The sequence below is a fragment of the Barbus barbus genome, assembly GCF_936440315.1.
Source record: "Barbus barbus genome assembly, chromosome: 13".
Lineage (NCBI taxonomy): Eukaryota > Metazoa > Chordata > Actinopteri > Cypriniformes > Cyprinidae > Barbus > Barbus barbus.
The window spans coordinates 2,130,284-2,151,093 of NC_136741.1; the positions used below are offsets into that span (position 1 = coordinate 2,130,284).

Here is a 20,810-nt window from a genome sequence, read left to right on the forward strand (position 1 = left end):
TAGGATTATTAAAGTCTTAATAAATGAAATCTGAGAAGGAGTTGATGAGGTTTTGCATGCACATCTTCAGCTGTCATTACTGGTGTTGAGCACGAGAGGGTGATGTTTGTTCTATTATAGAGGTTATACTTCCTTCGCCAGCTGAGGAAGTTCAATCTGCCACAGGAGCTGCTGAAACAGTTCTACTCTGCCATCATTGAATCCATCCTCTGCACTTCAATAACTGTCTGGTTCAGCTCAGCTACCAAATCTGACCTCAGAAGACTACGGAGGGTAGTCCGGACTGCTGAGCGAATCATTGGTACAACCCTCCCCACTCTCCAAGAACTGTACTTATCCAGAGTGAGCAAAAGGGCTGGTAAAATCACTCTGGACCCCTCACATCCAGCACACAACCTCTTTGAACTGTTACCGTCTGGTCGACGCTACAGAGCTCTGAGCACCAGAACGACCAGACACAGGAACAGTTTCTTCCCTCAGGCAATCCATCTCATGAACACTCAACAATAAGCGTGGAACACACAACTATAATACATTATCCATTCATTATTTTATTTTTATTTTCTCATTTCTAATTTGCACATACTTGGCCTGTACATACATAGTTGTCTATATTATATATTGTGTTTTTGCTGCTTTGTACATTGCCTATTTGGATATTTGGATATTATTCTTTTATTATCTGTGTCCTGTCGCTGTCTTTCTGTTGCACTGTGGAGCTTCTGTCACTACAACAAATTCCCTGTATGTGTAAACATACCTGGCCAATAAAGCTAATTCTGATTCTGATTCTCATTCTGAGTATGTCTGGGTATTGCGCGTACACTGTGTGCGCGCGCTCGCGTATTTCTTGCGCGCTCGCAACAGCGGCGTTCACGCGCATTCTTAGTGCGATGGGAGTCCTGTGAGGATGGACACACGGCAAATCCTGCGACTCTTGATCGTTTTATCAGGATTGAACGGAGCGTGTGAAGGTGAATATGAAGTGTTTGTTCAGTCCAGCAGTGTTTTGTTAACATCCTTGTGTCAATGTGATTTGTTTAATGTGTTTTAGTCGCTGAACGTTTGGCGTTTAATACAACAACAACATGGCGCAGGGATTTAACGTTAACGACTGGCCCCATAAACTATCTGCCTTTTCACTGACTTTATCTTTTTCTCTGTCAGAAACGTGAACGTATGATGTGCTTAAAATTATATCGCTCTTTATACGTGCTGTTTAAATAACCATAATAAAGCAGGATGTTTCTGTTTATGATAGAAACGCAAAAGGTGAGGGCTAGCATGCTAACAGGCTAACTTAGTTAATATGTAGCTGTAGATTCGGATAAAACTTCAGAAAAACTAAAATGAGCTCGTGTGATCAAATGCAATGTATTTAAGTTTATATGAGTCTGAATATGGATGTTGAACGACGCAGTTAAAAGCGTACATACACATTAATTGTCATTTGACACATTCAGTAGGGTTTACAAGCTGTTTTTACTGATCTGCTGAACAATGGCTGTATACTTTTCATTGTGTTTGTGCACATTTGTATTTTTTTGTTTTTCATTTTAGGAAGTAATATGAAAGGCTAACAATTGACACGATCACAGTATCAGTTACAGTAAACAAATATAGATACAGTAAACAAATATAGATAACTTACAGTAAACAAATAGATACAGTAAACAGATATAGAAACAGTAAACAAATATACAGTAAACAAAAATGGCGTTATTTGGATCCTGGCGGGCTGTTTTATTTAAACTTGTTTGTTTGAGTCTTAATCTGTTTTTTTATTTTTATTTTTACAGTCAAAATAGCTAATATAAACACATCTATGTTGGTTGACCTGTTGCACCTTAACAAAGGTGCAAGTTCCTCCGCATGTTTATTATTGTTTGTTTGATATTAATGATCGGTTTGTGTGTTGTATTTAGGTAAGTAGTAGAGAGGAGCTCTCAGCTCAATATAAGTACAGTGGAAAATCAAGTAAATGCTTGCTCTCAGTATGATATGACATGTTAATGTTAGGACAGAAGGAAGGTGTGTGGTCTGCAGATTGAAGCTTTCCTTTTGAGTGATGATATGGTTTTAACAATAACCTCTGGGTGCAGGTCATGATAATGGTTGGGTGTTGTGTGGGTTAAATCTCTGTTCTTTGTAAAGAAGGGACAAAATAAGGATATGACCGAACAGTGACCCCATTTCTCTTATATATGTCTGTCTGACTCTTTCTCTCTGCATCATATAGAAACACTGCGTCTTTGTCCATGTCTGGTTTGATATGGGGTAACTCATAGCCAGGGGGTTTTCTTTATTACTGTTAAGGTTTCTTCTTAACCCGCTGTAAAAAAGGCCCTTAATGGTTTCTGCATATAAAAGGCTGACAGGCTTGGTCATGCAGACTAGTTTAAGAGCTCTGCATTTCCCCTCAAGGTTCAATAAATTGCATCTATCTGTCTGTTGATCTGTTGATCAATATGGCTGTCTAGGAAAGAATTAGTTCATTGTGTTCTCTAATGATCTTTAAAAGCATAATACTGTAAAAATTATTAATGGATAATACATTTAAATGCTTTAAAATGTATGATGAGAATACTGATACTTGGCAGTCTTGGATTCTGTACTGGGACAAAATTATAGCGCTGAGCTTGTGTGATATGGCTAATGTCTTCATTTAGCCTTTTGATGATATTCACTACTATATTGGTTTGTACATATATTTGCATATATTTTAGTTTCTTCAAGGAATATGTAACACAAGCTGTTTTCTGCAGCTGCACACTATAACCCACAGATCGTGTCCTGCAATGAAAACCTCAATAAACCCCCCAAGAATGTTTTTTTTTTCTTTTTTTTTTCACAAATAACATTATTGGAGTTGCCTGTTTTACATGAAAATACCATTTCAATCTTTCCGTTTCAAATTTTCACATTTAATTAAATGTGGCACTTGCCATTTCTTCGTTATTAATTGTGAAATTTGCTAGCCATTTCTGAGTGAAAATGGTTTCTAAACCAAATTTATTTCAGTGTGGTGTTGCTCACCCAGTTTTGCAACGGCATGGATAACATTAGTAATCCTCAGATAGCAGCTAATGCTTTTCCCACCTTGACTTTGCAACAGAGTAAACAGAGATTGTGTATCATATTTAATAAGAGCAGTGCAAAGCTTATCTGAACACACGACTGGAGCGTGCGAGGATTAATCTGCTTCAGATACAAGGCGTTAATGAGAAAATCTCAAAAATGCGGGGTATTTTTGTCACATCTGGCAATGGCAATGAATTGAACAATGTAAGTATGTATAACACAATGCAAGATAACCAGTCTGTGTCTCTCATGCCACTGAGGTGAGGGGTGGGACTTTTAGACCAGCTAACCAATCTGAGCTAAATAATGTCCTAAAGACACATTTAACATTTATTTTTAAATGTGTACAGTTACATCATATTATTGTAATCTTATCAAATGTCTTGTAAAATGCCCTTTGAAAGAGTGAAGTTAATAATAATTGTATTTTTGTAAGTGGTTAATGTGGTTGTAGTAATTTTTTTATAATTTAATTGCTTTATTTAAATTTGTCAGTAAATGGAATATATAAAGGTGTACATTATACTGTACAAAAGTAATACAAGAGTAATATATTTCTGTTACAGGTTAAACCGCACTTTTATTTTGACAGGTTGCCGTGAAGTTTCTGTGTGTATACAGTATGATACGATGCTAGTTTTCTCAAATGAAATGGTAAAATTCTCATGAAGTGACTCGCACAGCCTGTAAGTTCATGTGTTCATGTAGTGAGATGCAGAGGCCGAAAATCACCGCGATCACTTGTGCTTCAGTATTTGTGAAGTAAACAAAACCGCGTGTCCGCCATTCATACATACCGAGGCCAACGGAACATGCAGGATTCATATTTAAACCATCTTTTTGCATTTTAATATTCACATACACTAGTTTATATTACAATTCGAATTAAGTGGCAAACCTTCTATTCATCCAAAAATTTACGAATTCCATTGCATTCCGCACTATAGAGTAAATTCTGTTTTTATGAATGGACGTCATCCTGTCCACGTTTTCATGGAAACCATATGACCCTAGAAATGTAAGCACACTTTAGAACATTTTGGTTTGCACTGTGTGTTGTGTTTTAAAGAGTTGCAGGGGTGACATCATGTCACAGGGTCTCTCTCTGCGCCCAAATGCATTCTCAAGTACCGAAATTTGCTACCGAATGATTTAATGTGAATCCGTACTCGGTAGTACCGACGCGATTTGATCCGTACCCTTAAAAGTACCGAGTTCGGTACCCAACCCTAGTTCGAAACTGTAATTGACAGAATTTGCATCTGAAAGTCATTTGAGTTTGTGTTATAAAAAGCAAATCTGTCATCATTGATAGCTCACCAGTGCCACCTGTCAGCTATCAGAGTCAGACTAGTAATTAATTCACATGTGATACTTGTAAACAAAATAATTTTATATCAGTTTTACAATGAAAATAAAGTTGCTTGTTGTTTTGCAGCAGGATAAAAATAAGCAAAGAATGTCCGTCAACTGAACTGCCAGTCACATTACGATATAGCAGCCACTTCCAGTGTAGACAGCTTTTTTTTCTTTTTTTGAGAAACACATCATTAGTTTTGCTGTGGTTCACTTTAACCTGACTGAGTTGTTATTTTGAAAACATTGCATACAGGACATTATCTTAACTGCTATTAGCTGATTGTAGATAAGCAGATTTAAAGGTGCCAAAGCAGAGCCAGTTTGACTGGTCCAAAACCGCCTTTCTTTGTTGAAATTGTCTGGAACTGGGATAGATTTTTATAGATTTTTCATAATAAAAACACTTAGTAAAAGTGATTCTCAGGGAGGTTACTACAGAGAAAAACACTTTTCTCTAAAAACAAATAGCATTGCTCCATGTCCATTTACTTGAGACCACCTGCAAGTTTCACAGCTATGCTGAGAATGATGTTCTTTAGATAGAAAAGGCAGCACTTCCTGGTTAATCGCACTGCGTGGCTGCACCAAAATTCTAATAGTAAAATGTGGTAGAGTTTGTTTAGGCCAGCATTACTGTCTCAGGACTTGGACAGCATTGTAGGCATGAGACCAATTAATTCACACTTGGTCAATTGAAAATGATGCATTATGCACTGGTGCAGTGTATGTAGAATAATTTTTAGCTTTCACTGGAGGTATGAACGAGGCTTCAGACTGCATGTTTGTATCTAAATCATACCTTTTTCATGCTTGTCAGTCATACCGTGCACATTGTTAAATGTTATAGCTGTGTTGTTTAGAGTAAAAGCATGAAATTAGTTTAGATTTTATGCCACGCTAAAACAGTCATATGACAGCGTATGATATTTGTGTTTGATATAATTTAGAAACAGCGTGACTTCTTGCTTTAGGTGTGTATATTTTGTTGTATGTGTAACCACATTGTTGAGAGAGAATATTTATTTTCATCAGTCCTCTGTAATTGTACATGAATGCGAGTGCATATTCGTTCCCTGGTTCCTACATGTCTAATGTTCAGACAGACCTGCTAGTCTTGCTGTGTTTTGCACATGTGTGGGTGTTTGCTTTCAATGCAGGGAAATGCCAAATTATTTAAATGTCCTTTGAATAGAAAATGAAGACTTACACTATTAAAAGCCCTATGAGTTTGCATGGGTCTGCATATCACGATACACAAAGCCTCTATCAGACCTTTTTGGTGAACAATACTGTACATACGAATCAGACACAGCCAAGTTCACTACCTCTAAAGTTCTTAAGGCTCTTAATGCATGGCCTAAGCAATATTTAATCACACTAACTGGTGGGTTTTTGTTTGTATGGTGTGGTCCATTTGTGAATAGCAGAGATGGATTGCTATTTATTGGTAAGAGAAAATATGGACTCTGTTTACTGCACAATATACACTGTATACTGTCTACTGTTTTTATAAAATAATATGAGATGTGGTATATAAAACCTTTTAAATAGCAATATGCTACATTGTTTTCACATGACTTCACTGCAGTGCATGGTTAATTCAGCAAGTGACGTCTAGTCTAGAAAATGAAAAAGGATTCATCAACACTTTAGCTGTGTACATGTGCAAGTACAAACAAGTCCACGTCAGTTTGAGGATGTGATGTCGTGAAGTCATAATTTAGCAGTGAGATCATGTTTTCACAAACTTCTGTTCTACTTCACAAAACTGTTATATATGCACTATCATTTACTATTACTACTATTTGCTAAATGGTGTTTGGTATGTTTTTTTGTTGTTTTTTTATTTGGTTTAGACAGAATGGAAATTTAAAAAAATTAAGATTTTGTTTTTACATTTGGCATCAAATTGCAACCTAATGCAGTAATACAATGTATTACTAAGCAAATGTCCTTAATTAAATTGCATTTAATTTGCAGAGGCATATTTTGGCATTATGCAAAAAGATTAATTGCATAAAAAAAGGGAAAATCAACTAAACCCTTGCACCAAAATACTGCAGAGTTTGATTGAACTTTGAATTTAACAGCATAGTGATATGGGATGTGTTTTCTCCTCCGTGTTGGAAAGCCTTATCTTGCACGATTGTAGGAGTAAGTTTAATTTTTTTATTGGCATTTAGAACTGAATGTTTGTTTTTTTCATTCTGTCACTATCAGAAAAAACTCATCAGTTAAATCTCTGCCATCATGACATCGACCACAACGGCAGCGTCATAACATCTGTCCTCGAGTAGTTTCTCTCAGTTCATAGCCCAAGGGGAAGCTCCCATGATGATGATGGAGCGTCTCTTTACGTCATATTGTGTGAATGGGTGTAAATAACAGGAAATCCCGTCTATCAACTAATATGCCACTATACATGCAATAATGAAATGAGTTCAGTGGAAAACCAAGCTCACATGCTAAATTTATACATTCTGCTGTGACCTACATGCAAACACTTTGATTAATAAACCAGAAATCCTGTGCTTGTCTGTTGCTGAAAGCGTAAAATGTAGACACAGCCTGGGCAATACTGCAAGAGTATACCATAAAACAAGATCCTCTTAATGTGAATTGATCACAGGCTTAATTTGTTTAATCGCTCTGCGTTTTTGGCTTGAAATGAGCCCTGTTGGCATGAGCTGGAGCTGTGTTCAGTCACGCCGCGAATGCAACACGCCACAGCCTGCACTCAGCGCTGTGAAAACAGAGAACATTTTGGACACTATCACTGCAGTTTTTTTTTTATTTCAGTTAACACTTTCTAATTATCCATATGCCATGAAAAATATCTCAATAATGACATTGTGAGCTTCACCAGAGAGTGAATCAAGTGCCAAATGAATGTTGCACTTCAGGGACTTGCAGCTGTTGCAAAACTCTTTTGCACAACTTGTTGCATGACTTATAGGACTGCCAGTAATTAGTGAAGACGTGTTTTACAGCTTAGTAGCATTTTATCTTTTTCTTGTAAAATCTCTAGTCATGTTTGTTAGTCATGATTTCCTGTACCAAAAACTTTATTCATATTCTATGACCCTTGTAATAAAACGGGCTGTTGCTGAAGTACTTTTCAGATTTCTATATGCAAATCTTTTATAGTTTTTATTAATGTAACATTTTATAATTGGCTCAGTGTACTGGTATAGTTCATGTTTTTATTTATCAGGGCAGGCAGAGATGCTGAAAATACATAGGTGTTATGGAAATGTTGGTGCCTGATTTAAAAATCCAGTGTTGGGTCAAGATGGTCAGTGAGGTCAGCAAGTGATTATTTTTATCTTTAGCTTTCATGATCATTAAAAGGGGATTTGGAGATGCAACAGCTTGAAGAGGGTTTTTAGCCTGCAACAGTAGCTGTTGAATAATGCTTGATGCTTACTATTTTTCCACAATATGCATATTGTCAAAATACACCGGGTCTCTTATTTTAAAATGCTTTAGCATTGCTGGCTGCTCATTCATGTCTATGAAATATAACAATATAAAAACCGAGAATCAAACTTTGTCATAATTCCAGTAATCGCTTGGTATAAATGCATGTTGTTAATTGATTGCTCTGAAACCCCTTGAATACGCAACAGTGCCACGTTTTGACTATGAAATGTGCAGCGCTCATATATTCAAATAAATCATAATTTGAAGATTCATAAAAATGTTATGCTGTTTAGCGATTCCTTTTTTTTTCATCACCAAATTTAAGACCTCTTAAAATATAATTAAGATGTTTATTCAATTTAAGATACTTTTTTATGGGCTAAAATGTCATAAAACAGAGGGACTTTTTTTAATTCGCACACATGCTCCTAAATAAATTTTACAGTTTGCACATTTATTTTTAGTCGCAAATGCGAGTGAAATGTTTGCATGGTCGAGGCCAATTGGGCCTCATCAATCAATTATCAACACTTTAAAACCATCTCTCTAAGAAGTTGCTTATCATTTTAGGATGAAATGGTAAGTGAAGTTGTTTATAAGTAGTTTTTAGAAAATGAGACTCTCTTATGAACACAAAAATGCTTTAGTTCTTTAAATTGCATCTTCCCAAAGCACTTCCCTAGAATACTCCTGCAGCCCATCTGTCTCATTTCTCAAGGCAGCTCAGACGAGTTGAGTCTGTATCATCTGCTGTTCTTCACTTTTGACCGTCTACATCCTCCATTTATGTGTGCTCTGGTCCAAGTTTGATTGAATCATCTCTGGCTGCTCTTGAACAGACCTGATGAATGAGTCTTTAACCAAGAAAAATTGTGTGGAGGGCAGGAAATAATGCAGTTTTATGTTGTCCTATGCAGTATTCCAACAAGGAAACAAATGTGGGACTTTATTTAATCAATCAGGAGATTATTGGATCATGAAAACTGATTGCTTTCCATACCACGATTTGTGTTTTGCCTTGATAGCAGCCGAAAATTAAAGTTTTTTTTTTTTTTTTAGAGGCATTCAGATGAAAGATTATAAAGAACATTTTCAATTGTTTTTTTCTTTCTGAAGTTGATGAGTGATGAACCAGTATCTCACCAGCCATGAAATTGTATTTTAAACCATTTTATTAAGTCCATTGTTTTATAAACGATGCATAATATAATAATTAGAATATTTGCAATAAAAAATGTATTTGGATTTTTTATAAAATACATATACATAAAAGAAAAATGAACAACCGTTTCTGGATTCTCCCTACAAAAACAAACATGAAGCTGCTTTGTGCATAGTTTATGACTGTACTTATCTCTGCCACCCCCTGCTGTTGAAAAGACACATCTGCAGTCTATTCACTACAATACAGACATTCATAAACAGTTTGAGATTGTGGCTGTAATATAGTATATTTTACAACTGGGCTGTTGAATGCTTGAATCTGATTGGCTGACAAACATTCCAAGGTGTGCAATTATTTTCAGTGAAATGCACATCTAAAGTAGTCCCAGGCGGGTCTTGACTGCATCACACGTCCATGTCACTTCGCCAAATGACTTCAGTTATTTTAAAGGTTCGTACAGCCTAAAACAGCAAAAGAACCAAAACCCACAGTGACCAAGCTAATAAATGTTGTAAACAATAGGACAAAATGATTAATTGTTTCTACGTTTTTTTGCCACAAGATTACATTTCATTATGTGCAGAAAACACGTTCTCTCTCCTGCTCTCTTTTGTACATACGCACACACATACAGCACTCGCACACATGGAAACACACGCGCACAGAAACCTGCTATTAGCCCTGCTCTGACAGTTTGATCAGTAAAATAGTTTAGCAACTTACATTTTAGCAGACTACAATGGCATTTCTCATTAGTGAGGTACAGCGCTGTCCTTGAAACGGATTAATCTAAAGTTTCACTCTTAGAGACACTGCTGCCAGGCTGTATTGTGAGACTCACAGACTCGCTTAATCTTTCTCTCATAACTGCATTAGTCTGCTGTCAACGGCTCAAGCCTCTGTTACTGGCTCTAAAATGACATTTCGGAATTAGCAACGGAGGTGTGGAATGAGATGCGTAAGAAATTAAACCTACACAGTGAGCGTTTATGGACAAAAACCTGACAAACGTTAATTCAACGGCCCCTCATCAATTATTTCTTACTTAATGTATATTATAGTGTTAATATATGCATGTAATATATAATTTTGGTTCTCTCTGCAGCTCTGTTCTGTAACTGCACCACACCACAGTGTGTGAAGGATGGTTATAAGTGCGAGACCAACGGGGCGTGCGTGGCCTACACCTCAGTCAGTGAAGGAAAGGAGCAGCATGTGCGCTTCTGCATCCAGAAAGAGGGGCTGGTCCCTCTGGGCAAGCCGTTCTATTGCCTCAGCGCCGAGGGGCTGATGAACACACACTGTTGCTACTCCGATTACTGCAACAGCATCGACCTCAGTCTACCAACCGGTGAGCATCAGTTCTTAATATCAGCTATAATCATTATCAAAAACAGCTAGTGAATTCCAGATGATGAGCTAATGCAGCGTGTTCTCTGTCAGTGACAAACGGACCGGGTTCAGGCCAGGACTGGGGACCGCTGGAGTTCACTGCAGTGGTGGCGGGGTCGGTCTTTCTGCTTTGTATGCTGGTTCTGCTGGGTCTCTTCCTGTTCCAGCACCACCAGCGGGCCTACGGTCACCGGCAGAGACTTGAGGTAGAGGATCCCAGCACTGAACACATGTTCCTGGCCAAGGATAAGACCTTACAGGACCTCATCTACGACCTCTCCACCTCAGGATCTGGGTCTGGTTAGTATTGCAGGAGAAAATTTGGTGTATGGTTTTTGTATATGCAACAGTGTTATTGTAGTAATATTTATATATTATTATAGTTTTCATTCAAATTTTGAATTGGCTTTTATTTATTTATAGATTTATTTTTTGTATTACTATTTTTATATTAATATTTAGTTTCTTTTTATTACAGTTTTATTTCTTTAACATCATAGTTGCCAAGTCAACATTACTATTCTACTTCTACTTTTTTTTCGTGGATGATAAAAATGTCTCCACGATCTGCTTTTGAAGAAATATGGTAGTATCGTGCTACAGCACACATTATGTCAAATACAGTTCTGGCGCCTCCGTCTCTATATACTGTACAACACGACATACAGCAGTAGAGTTACTCTGACAGGACACTGCACTTATTTGCGATTGCAAAGGTACATTATTTGCATGCAAGCCTTGCTGGTTAAATGTTTAATTCGCGCGCTGGTCTGACGTGCGCTTTTTCTGAGCGCATACACCTGAAGCACGCGCACTTATAAGCCTGTCTAACAGCGCCTGATTACTCAACTAACTTATCTTTTGCACTAATACTGTCAAAACACACAAGGTTTACATACAAACTCAGTTGGTTATCTCTAAAATAAAATTAAATAGTTAAGAGAGAAACGGATGTATAAACAGTATATTAGATGCGTGCAGCTCTTAAAGGGACAGGACACTAAACATGCTGTCGACTGTCATTAAAGGGATAGTTCACCCTAAAATTTAATTTCTGTCATTATTTACTCACTCACATGTTCTGAGTGAAGAACATGTGAACTTCTGTTCAATTTTTAACTTCTGGTCTTCTGAACCTATCTGTTTTTTCAATGTACGTTCTATTTCTGCTGTTTTTGCTCTTCCCGCTCTGCGCTACAGCCCCTTCGCGGGCTTGGCCCCGGAATCGCTGCTTGCCGCTATATTTATTATTATTACTATTTTTTTTATTTTAGTGCTTCAACCCAAGCGTATTTCAGTTAGTTACAATATTTTTTTTTATTTTGGTTTTCTAGTTTTTCCATCTATTGTTTGTTTTATTTTATGTCAGCTTTATTTCAGTTAACAAAACAATAATAACCCTGATGTAACATGCATAAGTTTTTGTTCATTATTTTAATAGCTTAATCTAGTTTAATTTTATTGTCTTGTTTACTTAATGTGGAGTTAACATGGAGTTCTGGAAGAAAAAAAACTCCATAATACATCCTTTATATAGGTGTAAAAACTGTAAAAAAAAATTAAAACTGTAACTTGAATGCAATGTAAGTCGCTTTGGATAAAAGCGTCTGCTAAATGCATACTATGCTCCGCATGCGTTCAAATCGCTCTCGCGGTACTTTGATGTTAAACGTCAATCGGTCTGCGCGGTACTGCATCAACTCGAACACACCTCATCTCACGAGCTGACCCTCCGAGCCGGTCCATTTTGAAGGCACACTTACGCTCACATTTTTGAATGAATCAGCCGCTTTAATGAATGACTAATGACTCACTCTTTAAAACAGTTGTTTACTGTCATCTATTGGTGGTTTGCATTCATATTTAAAAGTATTGCATTTTTCCCAACGTTTTTAACTTGTATGTCCAAAAATTATTTATGCATTTGAAATTGTGGTATAAATGCATTTATGGCACCTCAGCTTCATTAAACAGTCTGTGTAATGAAAAAAGATTTAGAGTTTGTTGATAGAATGCACACTCTCTGAACATTAAAATTTGCAAAAATAAATGACTCACTGCTCCATTATTTAATATCACTTATTATTTAGGTTTCACTTATTATTATACTTATTCTCTCATTGATTCTGCAGGTTTGCCACTGTTTGTCCAGAGGACAGTGGCTCGTACCATAGTGCTGCAGGAGATCATTGGTAAAGGCCGCTTTGGGGAGGTGTGGAGAGGAAAGTGGAGAGGTGGAGACGTCGCCGTGAAGATCTTCTCCTCTCGTGAGGAGCGCTCCTGGTTTCGTGAAGCTGAAATCTACCAGACCATCATGCTCCGCCACGAGAACATCCTGGGCTTTATTGCTGCCGACAACAAAGGTAAACAAATTAATATGCTGTGTGTTTTAATGAGCTGTTTTATAGTATGAATAGTGTAGTCATCTAGGTTTAATAATGTTTAATTCTCTCTGTCACAGATAATGGCACATGGACTCAGTTGTGGTTGGTGTCAGACTATCATGAGAATGGATCTTTGTTTGACTATCTAAACCGATATTCAGTCACTATCGAGGGCATGATTAAACTAGCCCTGTCGGCTGCCAGCGGCTTGGCGCATCTGCACATGGAGATACTGGGCACTCAGGGTGAGTTTGTCAGGGTTATTTGATTAAATGATGTCCATTCCAATACTTAGTGAACCAGTTTGCAGTCTACATAGGGAGTTAACTTCTAAGACATCTGCATCAGCTGTGCGGGCTTTTGTTGTTTTAACTTGTTGTTTGTCATGAGGATGGCATGCTGTTAAATCACTAATGAAGAAAGAAACATCAGACATGAAAAGCATTGTAATTTGATTAAAACGATTAAAGGAGCCTGATTATGCTTAATAAGCCAACAATGCATGTGGTCACATTAACCCTTCTTTCTTTGTCCAAAGTTTCTCTGGGTCTTAAAAAGGTTTTTAAAAGATCTCAAAATTCTTAATTTGCCATTCCACAATTCAAGGCCTTCAGTCAAAGCAGGAAGTGTTAAATGCACTTCAAAAAATAAATCCACAAAATTAAGTTTATGCTTAAAACAAGAACAAACATGTCAGTGGGGAAGGAAAACTTGTTACGAAGTTGATTTTTGAGTCCATTGACAGATGTTTGTTCTTTTAATCATGAGTTCACTCCATTTTGATCAATTTCAAGTAAATATTTAGAAATTTGCATTGAAAAACAAGACAAAAAAAACTACATTCACTATTTTGCAGCATAATCAGAAGCTACAGTAAAAGTTATTTCCGTATTATAAGGGTTGGGAGCAATTCAAGCCTTAAACCTTTTTTGTCAAATTTAATACTGAAATTACACAAATCTACACAAATTATTAAATTTTTCCGACATGGACTAACCTTATTTTTTTAAACGTTATTTCAGTAAGCTGATTTTTAAAACTGAAGAAGGCATTCTGGGCTGGTCATATACTTGAAGGATGCATTCAGTGGTGACCAAAGGCCTGTTCACACCAAGCACGATAAAGATATAGTTCTAAAAATCGTTCTCAGTATTAAAGAATAGCAGCGTCCACACCACAGCTATAACGATAAAGGCACAAAGAAACGATATCGTTGGAATCACTTCCAGAAATTTTTTTTCCAGCTGATGAACGATAAAAACACTGACCGCCAATCAGAATCAATCCTGCTATAATGTGCTTGAGAATTGACAATGCGCTTAGAATAAACAGATGATATGGTTCGCTGGTGTGGACGCTAATATCGTTATCTTTATTGTTATCGTGCTTGGTGTGAACGGGCTTTTAGTCGTGATGCCTAAAAATGTTGTGTATGTGGGAGCGTGTGAGGGTGTGGAACACTTTTCTTCTCTGGTCAGAAAGTTTTTACCAGATATGTGTGTGTGTAGCTGTAATGGTTTTGTTTTGGTCATCAGGTAAGCCTGGCATCGCTCACCGTGACCTGAAGTCCAAGAACATTCTGGTGAAGAAAAACTGCACGTGTGCAATCGCTGACCTCGGCCTGGCCGTTCGTCACGAGTCCGTCACTGACACCATCGATATCGCCCCCAACCAGCGCGTCGGCACTAAGAGGTACAGCTTACATTACCGCCTGAACCAACAGAAAAACAGATGTATAAACTTGCACGTTATAATAATCTGACCCAAAACGTCTGCTCATATGGTCAATGGTTTGTTTTCTACTTGATGTTCTTTCAGTGATCCTGTTTCTGTGTGTGTTTCAGGTACATGGCGCCTGAGGTTCTGGAAGAGACTATTAACATGTGTCACTTTGACTCGTTTAAATGCGCTGACATCTACGCTCTGGGACTCGTGTACTGGGAAATCGCTCGCCGCTGCAATGCTGGAGGTACTGAAATTAATCGAAACCATTCTTCGAGAGGCACATTGCATAAAAAAGCACTTGAAGCACTTTTGAAGTTAAAGTGAGAAATATTTTTGTTTTTATTTATATTTTGTTTGCATTCAGGTATTCATGAAGAGTACCAGCTGCCCTACTATGACCTAGTGCCCTCTGACCCATCCATAGAGGAAATGAGAAAAGTGGTGTGTGATCAGAGGTTACGACCCAACATCCCCAACTGGTGGCAGAGCTATGAGGTGAGAGAGAGAGAGAGGTCACAACAACACTGATTCCTCTACAACTACTATAGTGGTCCACTTAAAATAGCCTTTCTATATCAAATATGGTGATTTTTGCGATTTTATTTATACATGATCTTTTCAGATCGGGAAGGTGGTGTTGAGTTCTGAAAGATTAGATTTCCAGTTTCCACACAACTTCAGTAAAAGAAGTGCTTAAAACTTCAGAAAGTGTTGTTTGTCCACTTCATGTATAATCCGTATTATTGATTAAAATGCACTTTTATTTTAGTATTTTCTTTTTTTACGAGCAATAAACAATACAAATAAGTATATAGGTATTTTTTAAATAATTTTACTAATGTTTTATATATTGTATGTACATAGTTAATATGTGACCTTGGACCACAAAACCAGTCATAAGGGTAAATTTTTTGGAAATTGAGATTTATACATCATCTGAAAGCTGAATAAATAAGCTTTCCATTGATGTGTGGTTTGTTAGGATAGGACAATATTTGAATATCTGGAATCTGAGGGTGCAAAAAAAATCTAAATATTGAGAAAATCGCCTTTAAAGTTGTCCAAATGAAGTTCTTAGCAATGCAAATTACTAATCAAAAATTAAGTGTTGATATATTTATGGTAGGAAATTTGCAAAATATCTTCATGGAACATAATCTTTACTTATTATCCTAATGATTTTTGGCATAATATAAAAATCAATAATTTTGACCCATACAGTGTATTTTTGGCGATTGCTACAAATATACCCCAGCGACTCAAGACTGGTTTTGTGCTCCAGGGTCATATATATTATTTTAATTTGTATACGTGTTATTAATAATTAGTATTAGGGGTGTAATGGTTCACAAAATTCACGGTTCGTTTCGATTTGAGACAGTGGTGTCACGGTTCAGTACGTTTTCGATACGGGGGGCAGGGCTATTTGTTACGTTGCAATGTTGGAAATATTTCTGTTTTAAACCATGAAGTTGAGCTAATGGATATCACACAAGCACGCGTTTGCACCAGGGTTTGCACACGTGCAAACTTTGCGCAAGATTTATGCTGGTGAACGTCTTAATCTCAGTCAATTCACAGCAGAAAGTAAAACGGAATGACAGAGTAATGAGGGAGCTTTCAGCATCTGACGCTGCTTAGTCTCTCAGAGACGACGAGAGACAAATCTTCTTCAACATATGCTGATAACGTATAGCCTATAGCGGTTTTCATTTATATACTTTATTAGGGCCCAAGCCACTAAGGCGCAGGGCCCTCTTGTTTTTCTAAGGATTATTCTTCTTATTATTTTTTTAAATTTTTCCCTCGACTATCCGGGGCTTTTTGGGGGCCTTAATGTGCTCAAAAACTCTTGAAAATTGGCACACACGTTGGAATCTGCGGCCATTAGGACGCTGCAGAGGCTGGGACCCGGGCGTGGCACAGGGTCTCTACGGCGCCCCCTGGAACACAGTCAGAAAACTTTATGTATATCTTACACATGCTTGCATGTATTCATATGAAACTCGGTACACATATAGAACTCATTGAGCCGAACAACTTTCGTGCTGCATGTCATAGGCTCCGCCCAACAGGAAGATGCTCTGGAATCTGATATACTCCTCCTCTGAGGATTTCCAGCGGATTGCCACCAAACTCGGTGAACATTATCTCAAGACATTGGGGATGCTAAATTGCGAACAGATTTTGGATATCTTAAACGGTGTTGCTGTGGCGATTTATTAAAGTAACAGTCTTTCACAGTCTTGATGGTTTGGATTAATCCTTTAATTGATGTATCTCTTAAAACCAGACTGCCAGAGGGTTACTGTAAATGCATGTATCCGCTGTGCCCCTTTTTCTTGATGCCTCCGGGGTGGCGGTTGCACTGATTGCTTGGGCCCGCCATCGCTGCTTGCAGCTCTATTATTTCTCTTGTGGCCTGTACATACTGAAAAAAAAGAAAGCTTTTTATTTCATTGATTTTTAATGATGACTGCAGTGTTAATATTTTAATTAAAGGACTATAATTCATTGTAGGTAGCCTATAGCATAATGAACCTGTTTTAAAAAAAACATTTTAATTGAGGAGTAAATATAGCCTAATCTTATACGCGCATCTTTACACCCCTAATAAGTATATAATTTTTTAAATACACACAATTATTATTAATAACTTATATTATTAACATATATTGTGCTTTCATATCAAATAAAAAAAAAATCGTAAATAACTTAGTAACGGGTTACAGGGTTGAATGAGTTTGACAACATTTGTTGATTTAGAAAGTCTGATCAAACTTGATTGACAGAAAATTATTGCTGTTTTGTAATTTTACAATAGATATTTTATTTTGTTTGTGTCAAAGGAATGTGACACCCTATGTGTCGGAAGTGCTGCATTATTACATAAAATACTTGAAGAGTGTTAAAGCAAAAAGGCTGTTTGCTCTATGAACTCGCATGGTAAATTGGCTCTTGTTCCTGCAGGCGTTGCGTGTGATGGGGAAGATCATGCGGGAGTGCTGGTACGCTAACGGCGCCGCACGACTGACGGCTCTCCGCATCAAAAAAACCCTGTCTCAACTCAGCGTGGACGAAGACATGAAAATCTGAGTGAAACACTACCTTCTGCCAGAAACACTCCTAGCAAAGAGAACGTGTACAGACATGCCACCACTCTAAACTGTCCTGCCAGTTTAAAAGTATTACCGTCCACTGCGTCGGGACGGGGCCTACCTCACCCCACCGCCAAAACTACTGAACCTACGGTACCCAACAGCCCTCTGTGCTCTCCTCCTCCTCTCTACATCTACTACCACTAATGCCCAGCTTGCTGATCAAAATAGATGTGACTTGATTGATTCTTATCAAATCAGTTTTGCCCCAAAGATCATTTTTCCAACCAGAGTCGCTCAGATTTATGCAGTTTTGACCAGCTTGTTGCATTCATTTAGATCAGTCTAGCAGACTTACCTCGGTTAACAATGTGGAATACACAAACTCCAGTTGAGAGGTGATAATGAGCTGGTAAACACGGTGAATTGGTGCAAGATGGCACTGTTAGTGACGACACAATCAGCTGATTCCTTTCATTCGCCAGTGTTTCATAACCACGTCAAAGCTGTTAGCAAAGCAACCTTATTTGCACTTTATCTCGGAGGTTTTGTGAGCGTCAAGTGGATTATAGCCATCATGTTTTTGGAATCACACACTGGCTCACGTGTCTATTCTTACTACTGAACGGTACGGAGATATCTATTTATTTTAGTTCATAGATCCTTCATACGTCCTTATTTTTTTATCGCCGTTAGATTTCCTCCTCCATGGGCAAACAAAGCTACTGTACATAGTATATTTTTTAAAAGAGTGGAAATGTAAATAGCTTACCCTTTTTTAATTTCCAAGCCCTTTGACAAAGCTAAAGGTTTGATCGTCCAGGAACATCAGAGATGTGAAGCTGTATGGGTCAGCGGAAGCGGTGGCTAAAGTACAAGCTTTTGTTAAACTTTGTTTTTCATAGCTAAACCTGTCACTGTAGCATTAAATGACACTATAATGACGCACATTTAATTAGCTGAGGAGCATTAGGACTGTTTTGTATGGACTTGAAGCTCATTTTTAAAGAATAATTCATGCGTTTATCGTCCTCATGTCGCTCCAAACCCGTATGACGGGAGTTTATACTGTAAAACATAAAAGGAGATATTGAGCAGAATGTGCAAGCTGCACACAAAACTTGATGAAAAATCACCATAAAGAATCAATATGACTTTATGCTGTATTCAGAGCCCTCTGAATTCATATGAACTACATCTATGATACTTTTTGGAGCTGGATGCACTCAGAATTCATGCAATTTAATTGCAAGGCAAAGAGTTGCATGAATGCAAGAAAGAAAGTCATGCAGGTTTGGAGCATCATAAGGGCGAATAATGATAGGATTTGAATTTTTGCATTAACTCCAGCGGCTCCTGCCGCAAGTGACATTACGACATAATCCTATGAAATAGATCTCATTCTTCTTCATGCACTGGGTCTGTAATGAGAAGAACGACTTGAAAATGTAACTTGAAAAGTTTGGCATCGAAGTGCACTGCTTTACTCCTACTACACTGTATTTATGACTCCTGACAGACATTGTCTCTCTCTCGTACTCCAGGGATAAATACTACTGCCCTTCTGTCCCTCTCCGCTTAATATGCAAGATGTAAATATAGTTTCTATAATGTATGACCTTTTTTATTAATCAGATTTGATTCAGTAGACAATTGTGTGGTTCTGTTTTATGGTTTGTTTTTTAATGTGACTGTTTTAATTCAGGTTTATTTGTATAGCGCTTTTAACAGTAGATTTTGAAGCAGCTGTACAGGGTTTTTGGTCTGTGGTCTTTCATTTACTTTGATTTTATCTTTAGTTTCACTGGACTGATGTCTAGAGTTTGTGTTTTGACAATCTGAATAAGTACTGTTATTCTCCTTCGTCCATTTGCAACAATTCAGTCACCTTACTCTATTAAAATGTGTCCAGAAAAAGCCAAAAATGATTGCATATAGTTGGAAGAACATGTTAATGCTTTCTTTAGATTATATTTTCATGTTATGTAGATCCAAAACGACAAGCTACCTTGTGAAATGTATTTGTAACACTGGATTGAGTCACAACACTACTGAGAAATATAAGACGACACTGGCACATCAGCTGCTGATTGAGAAAATCTTGAATTGGGAGTAAGTGCTCGGGTTTGATTTGTATTTGTTTCTACTGTCGAGGTCAGTTTGTACATATATTTATAGTTTCCAGAAAGCGTGTCGCTGCTGGCGGGATTTGGGCTTCATAAACGTCTGCTCCCTTTCATGCACTGGCTGTAGTGGAGACGTCCGTCGCCCGGCTAATTAGAACAGCTAAACGATGGCGACAGTGTGATTTCTGGCTGTGCAAACAGTCTTTGTCCCGGTATAGCATAAGGAAATTTCCTCGATCCTCAGACCTCACAGCCGACCTGTATAATCCAAGTGTATTTCCCAAATCTACATGGAGACACTTGTCAGAAATTTCAGTTTCCAATCATGTACATGGGTAATTATTAAATGGTAATAAATACAGGTTTTCCTACATTTTGTCATGAGTTCATTCTTGCATCAGAACTTTAACAATGTAAATATGGCGAGTGTAATTCAATAACTTGTTCAAACTATAGAAAACATGTAATTTATGTTCTCAAACATGACATTTACCCAAGGCATTTATTAAAAACTGGTTGAACTGGAAAAGCCTGAGCGAACATAGAGTTCATCAGATGGCTGTACTGCAAAACTAGTTCAGCTCGATTGCAAAGGGAAATTAGAAATACAAATGCTAGCCAGATAAAGATTTAATAGTCAAATCACAGACTTCAAATACTTTAACCTGATAATGTTTAAATGAATGAGGCTTTTGAGTAATTTTGCTGAACGAAAAACAAACTTACTGTCACTATGCACACCGGAAATTAATTGGTACTATTAGTAACAGCAATGATAAAGACTAATTTATGACATTCTTTGACATGGATGTATGATTGTCAAAACAAATGAGTAGTAATATATTTTTTAGATGCCAAAGAAGATTAGAAGACAGTGTCATTTGTAATCTTCACAATGTTTTTTATGAAAAATGTCAAAGCAAAAGTAAATTCATAAAACATTTGTAGTGTTAAATGCTGTTCTTTTGAATTTTCTATTCATTAAAGAATCTTGGGAGAAAAAAATGCTTGGTTCCACAAAAGTGCTCAGTTTATCCAAAATAAGAAATGCAACAAC

At 37.3% G+C, this 20,810-nt stretch overlaps 1 protein-coding gene across 1 annotated transcript; it reads left to right on the forward strand.

Annotated features, from left to right (window-relative positions):
• Positions 1 to 893: 893 nt before the first annotated feature.
• On the forward strand, positions 894 to 20,751 carry LOC306879484 (activin receptor type-1B-like). The gene is made up of 9 exons (XM_079432467.1): positions 894 to 974; positions 10,134 to 10,379; positions 10,472 to 10,720; positions 12,553 to 12,783; positions 12,882 to 13,049; positions 14,340 to 14,496; positions 14,649 to 14,773; positions 14,894 to 15,024; positions 17,500 to 20,751. The coding sequence occupies exons 1-9, from the start codon at positions 911 to 913 to the stop codon at positions 17,623 to 17,625; spliced, it is 1,497 nt and encodes a 498-aa protein (XP_079288593.1). The 5' UTR covers positions 894 to 910; the 3' UTR covers positions 17,626 to 20,751.
• Positions 20,752 to 20,810: the final 59 nt, after the last annotated feature.

Excerpts from the sequence above, each read along its gene's own strand:
- LOC306879484 (XM_079432467.1), top strand. The coding sequence starts at position 911 with ATGGACACACGGCAAATCCTGCGACTCTTGATCGTTTTATCAGGATTG. Across the intron at positions 12,784-12,881 it reads TATTGCTGCCGACAACAAAG|ATAATGGCACATGGACTCAG; the intron begins GTAAACAAATTA and ends TCTCTGTCACAG. Across the intron at positions 14,497-14,648 it reads CAGCGCGTCGGCACTAAGAG|GTACATGGCGCCTGAGGTTC; the intron begins GTACAGCTTACA and ends TGTGTGTTTCAG.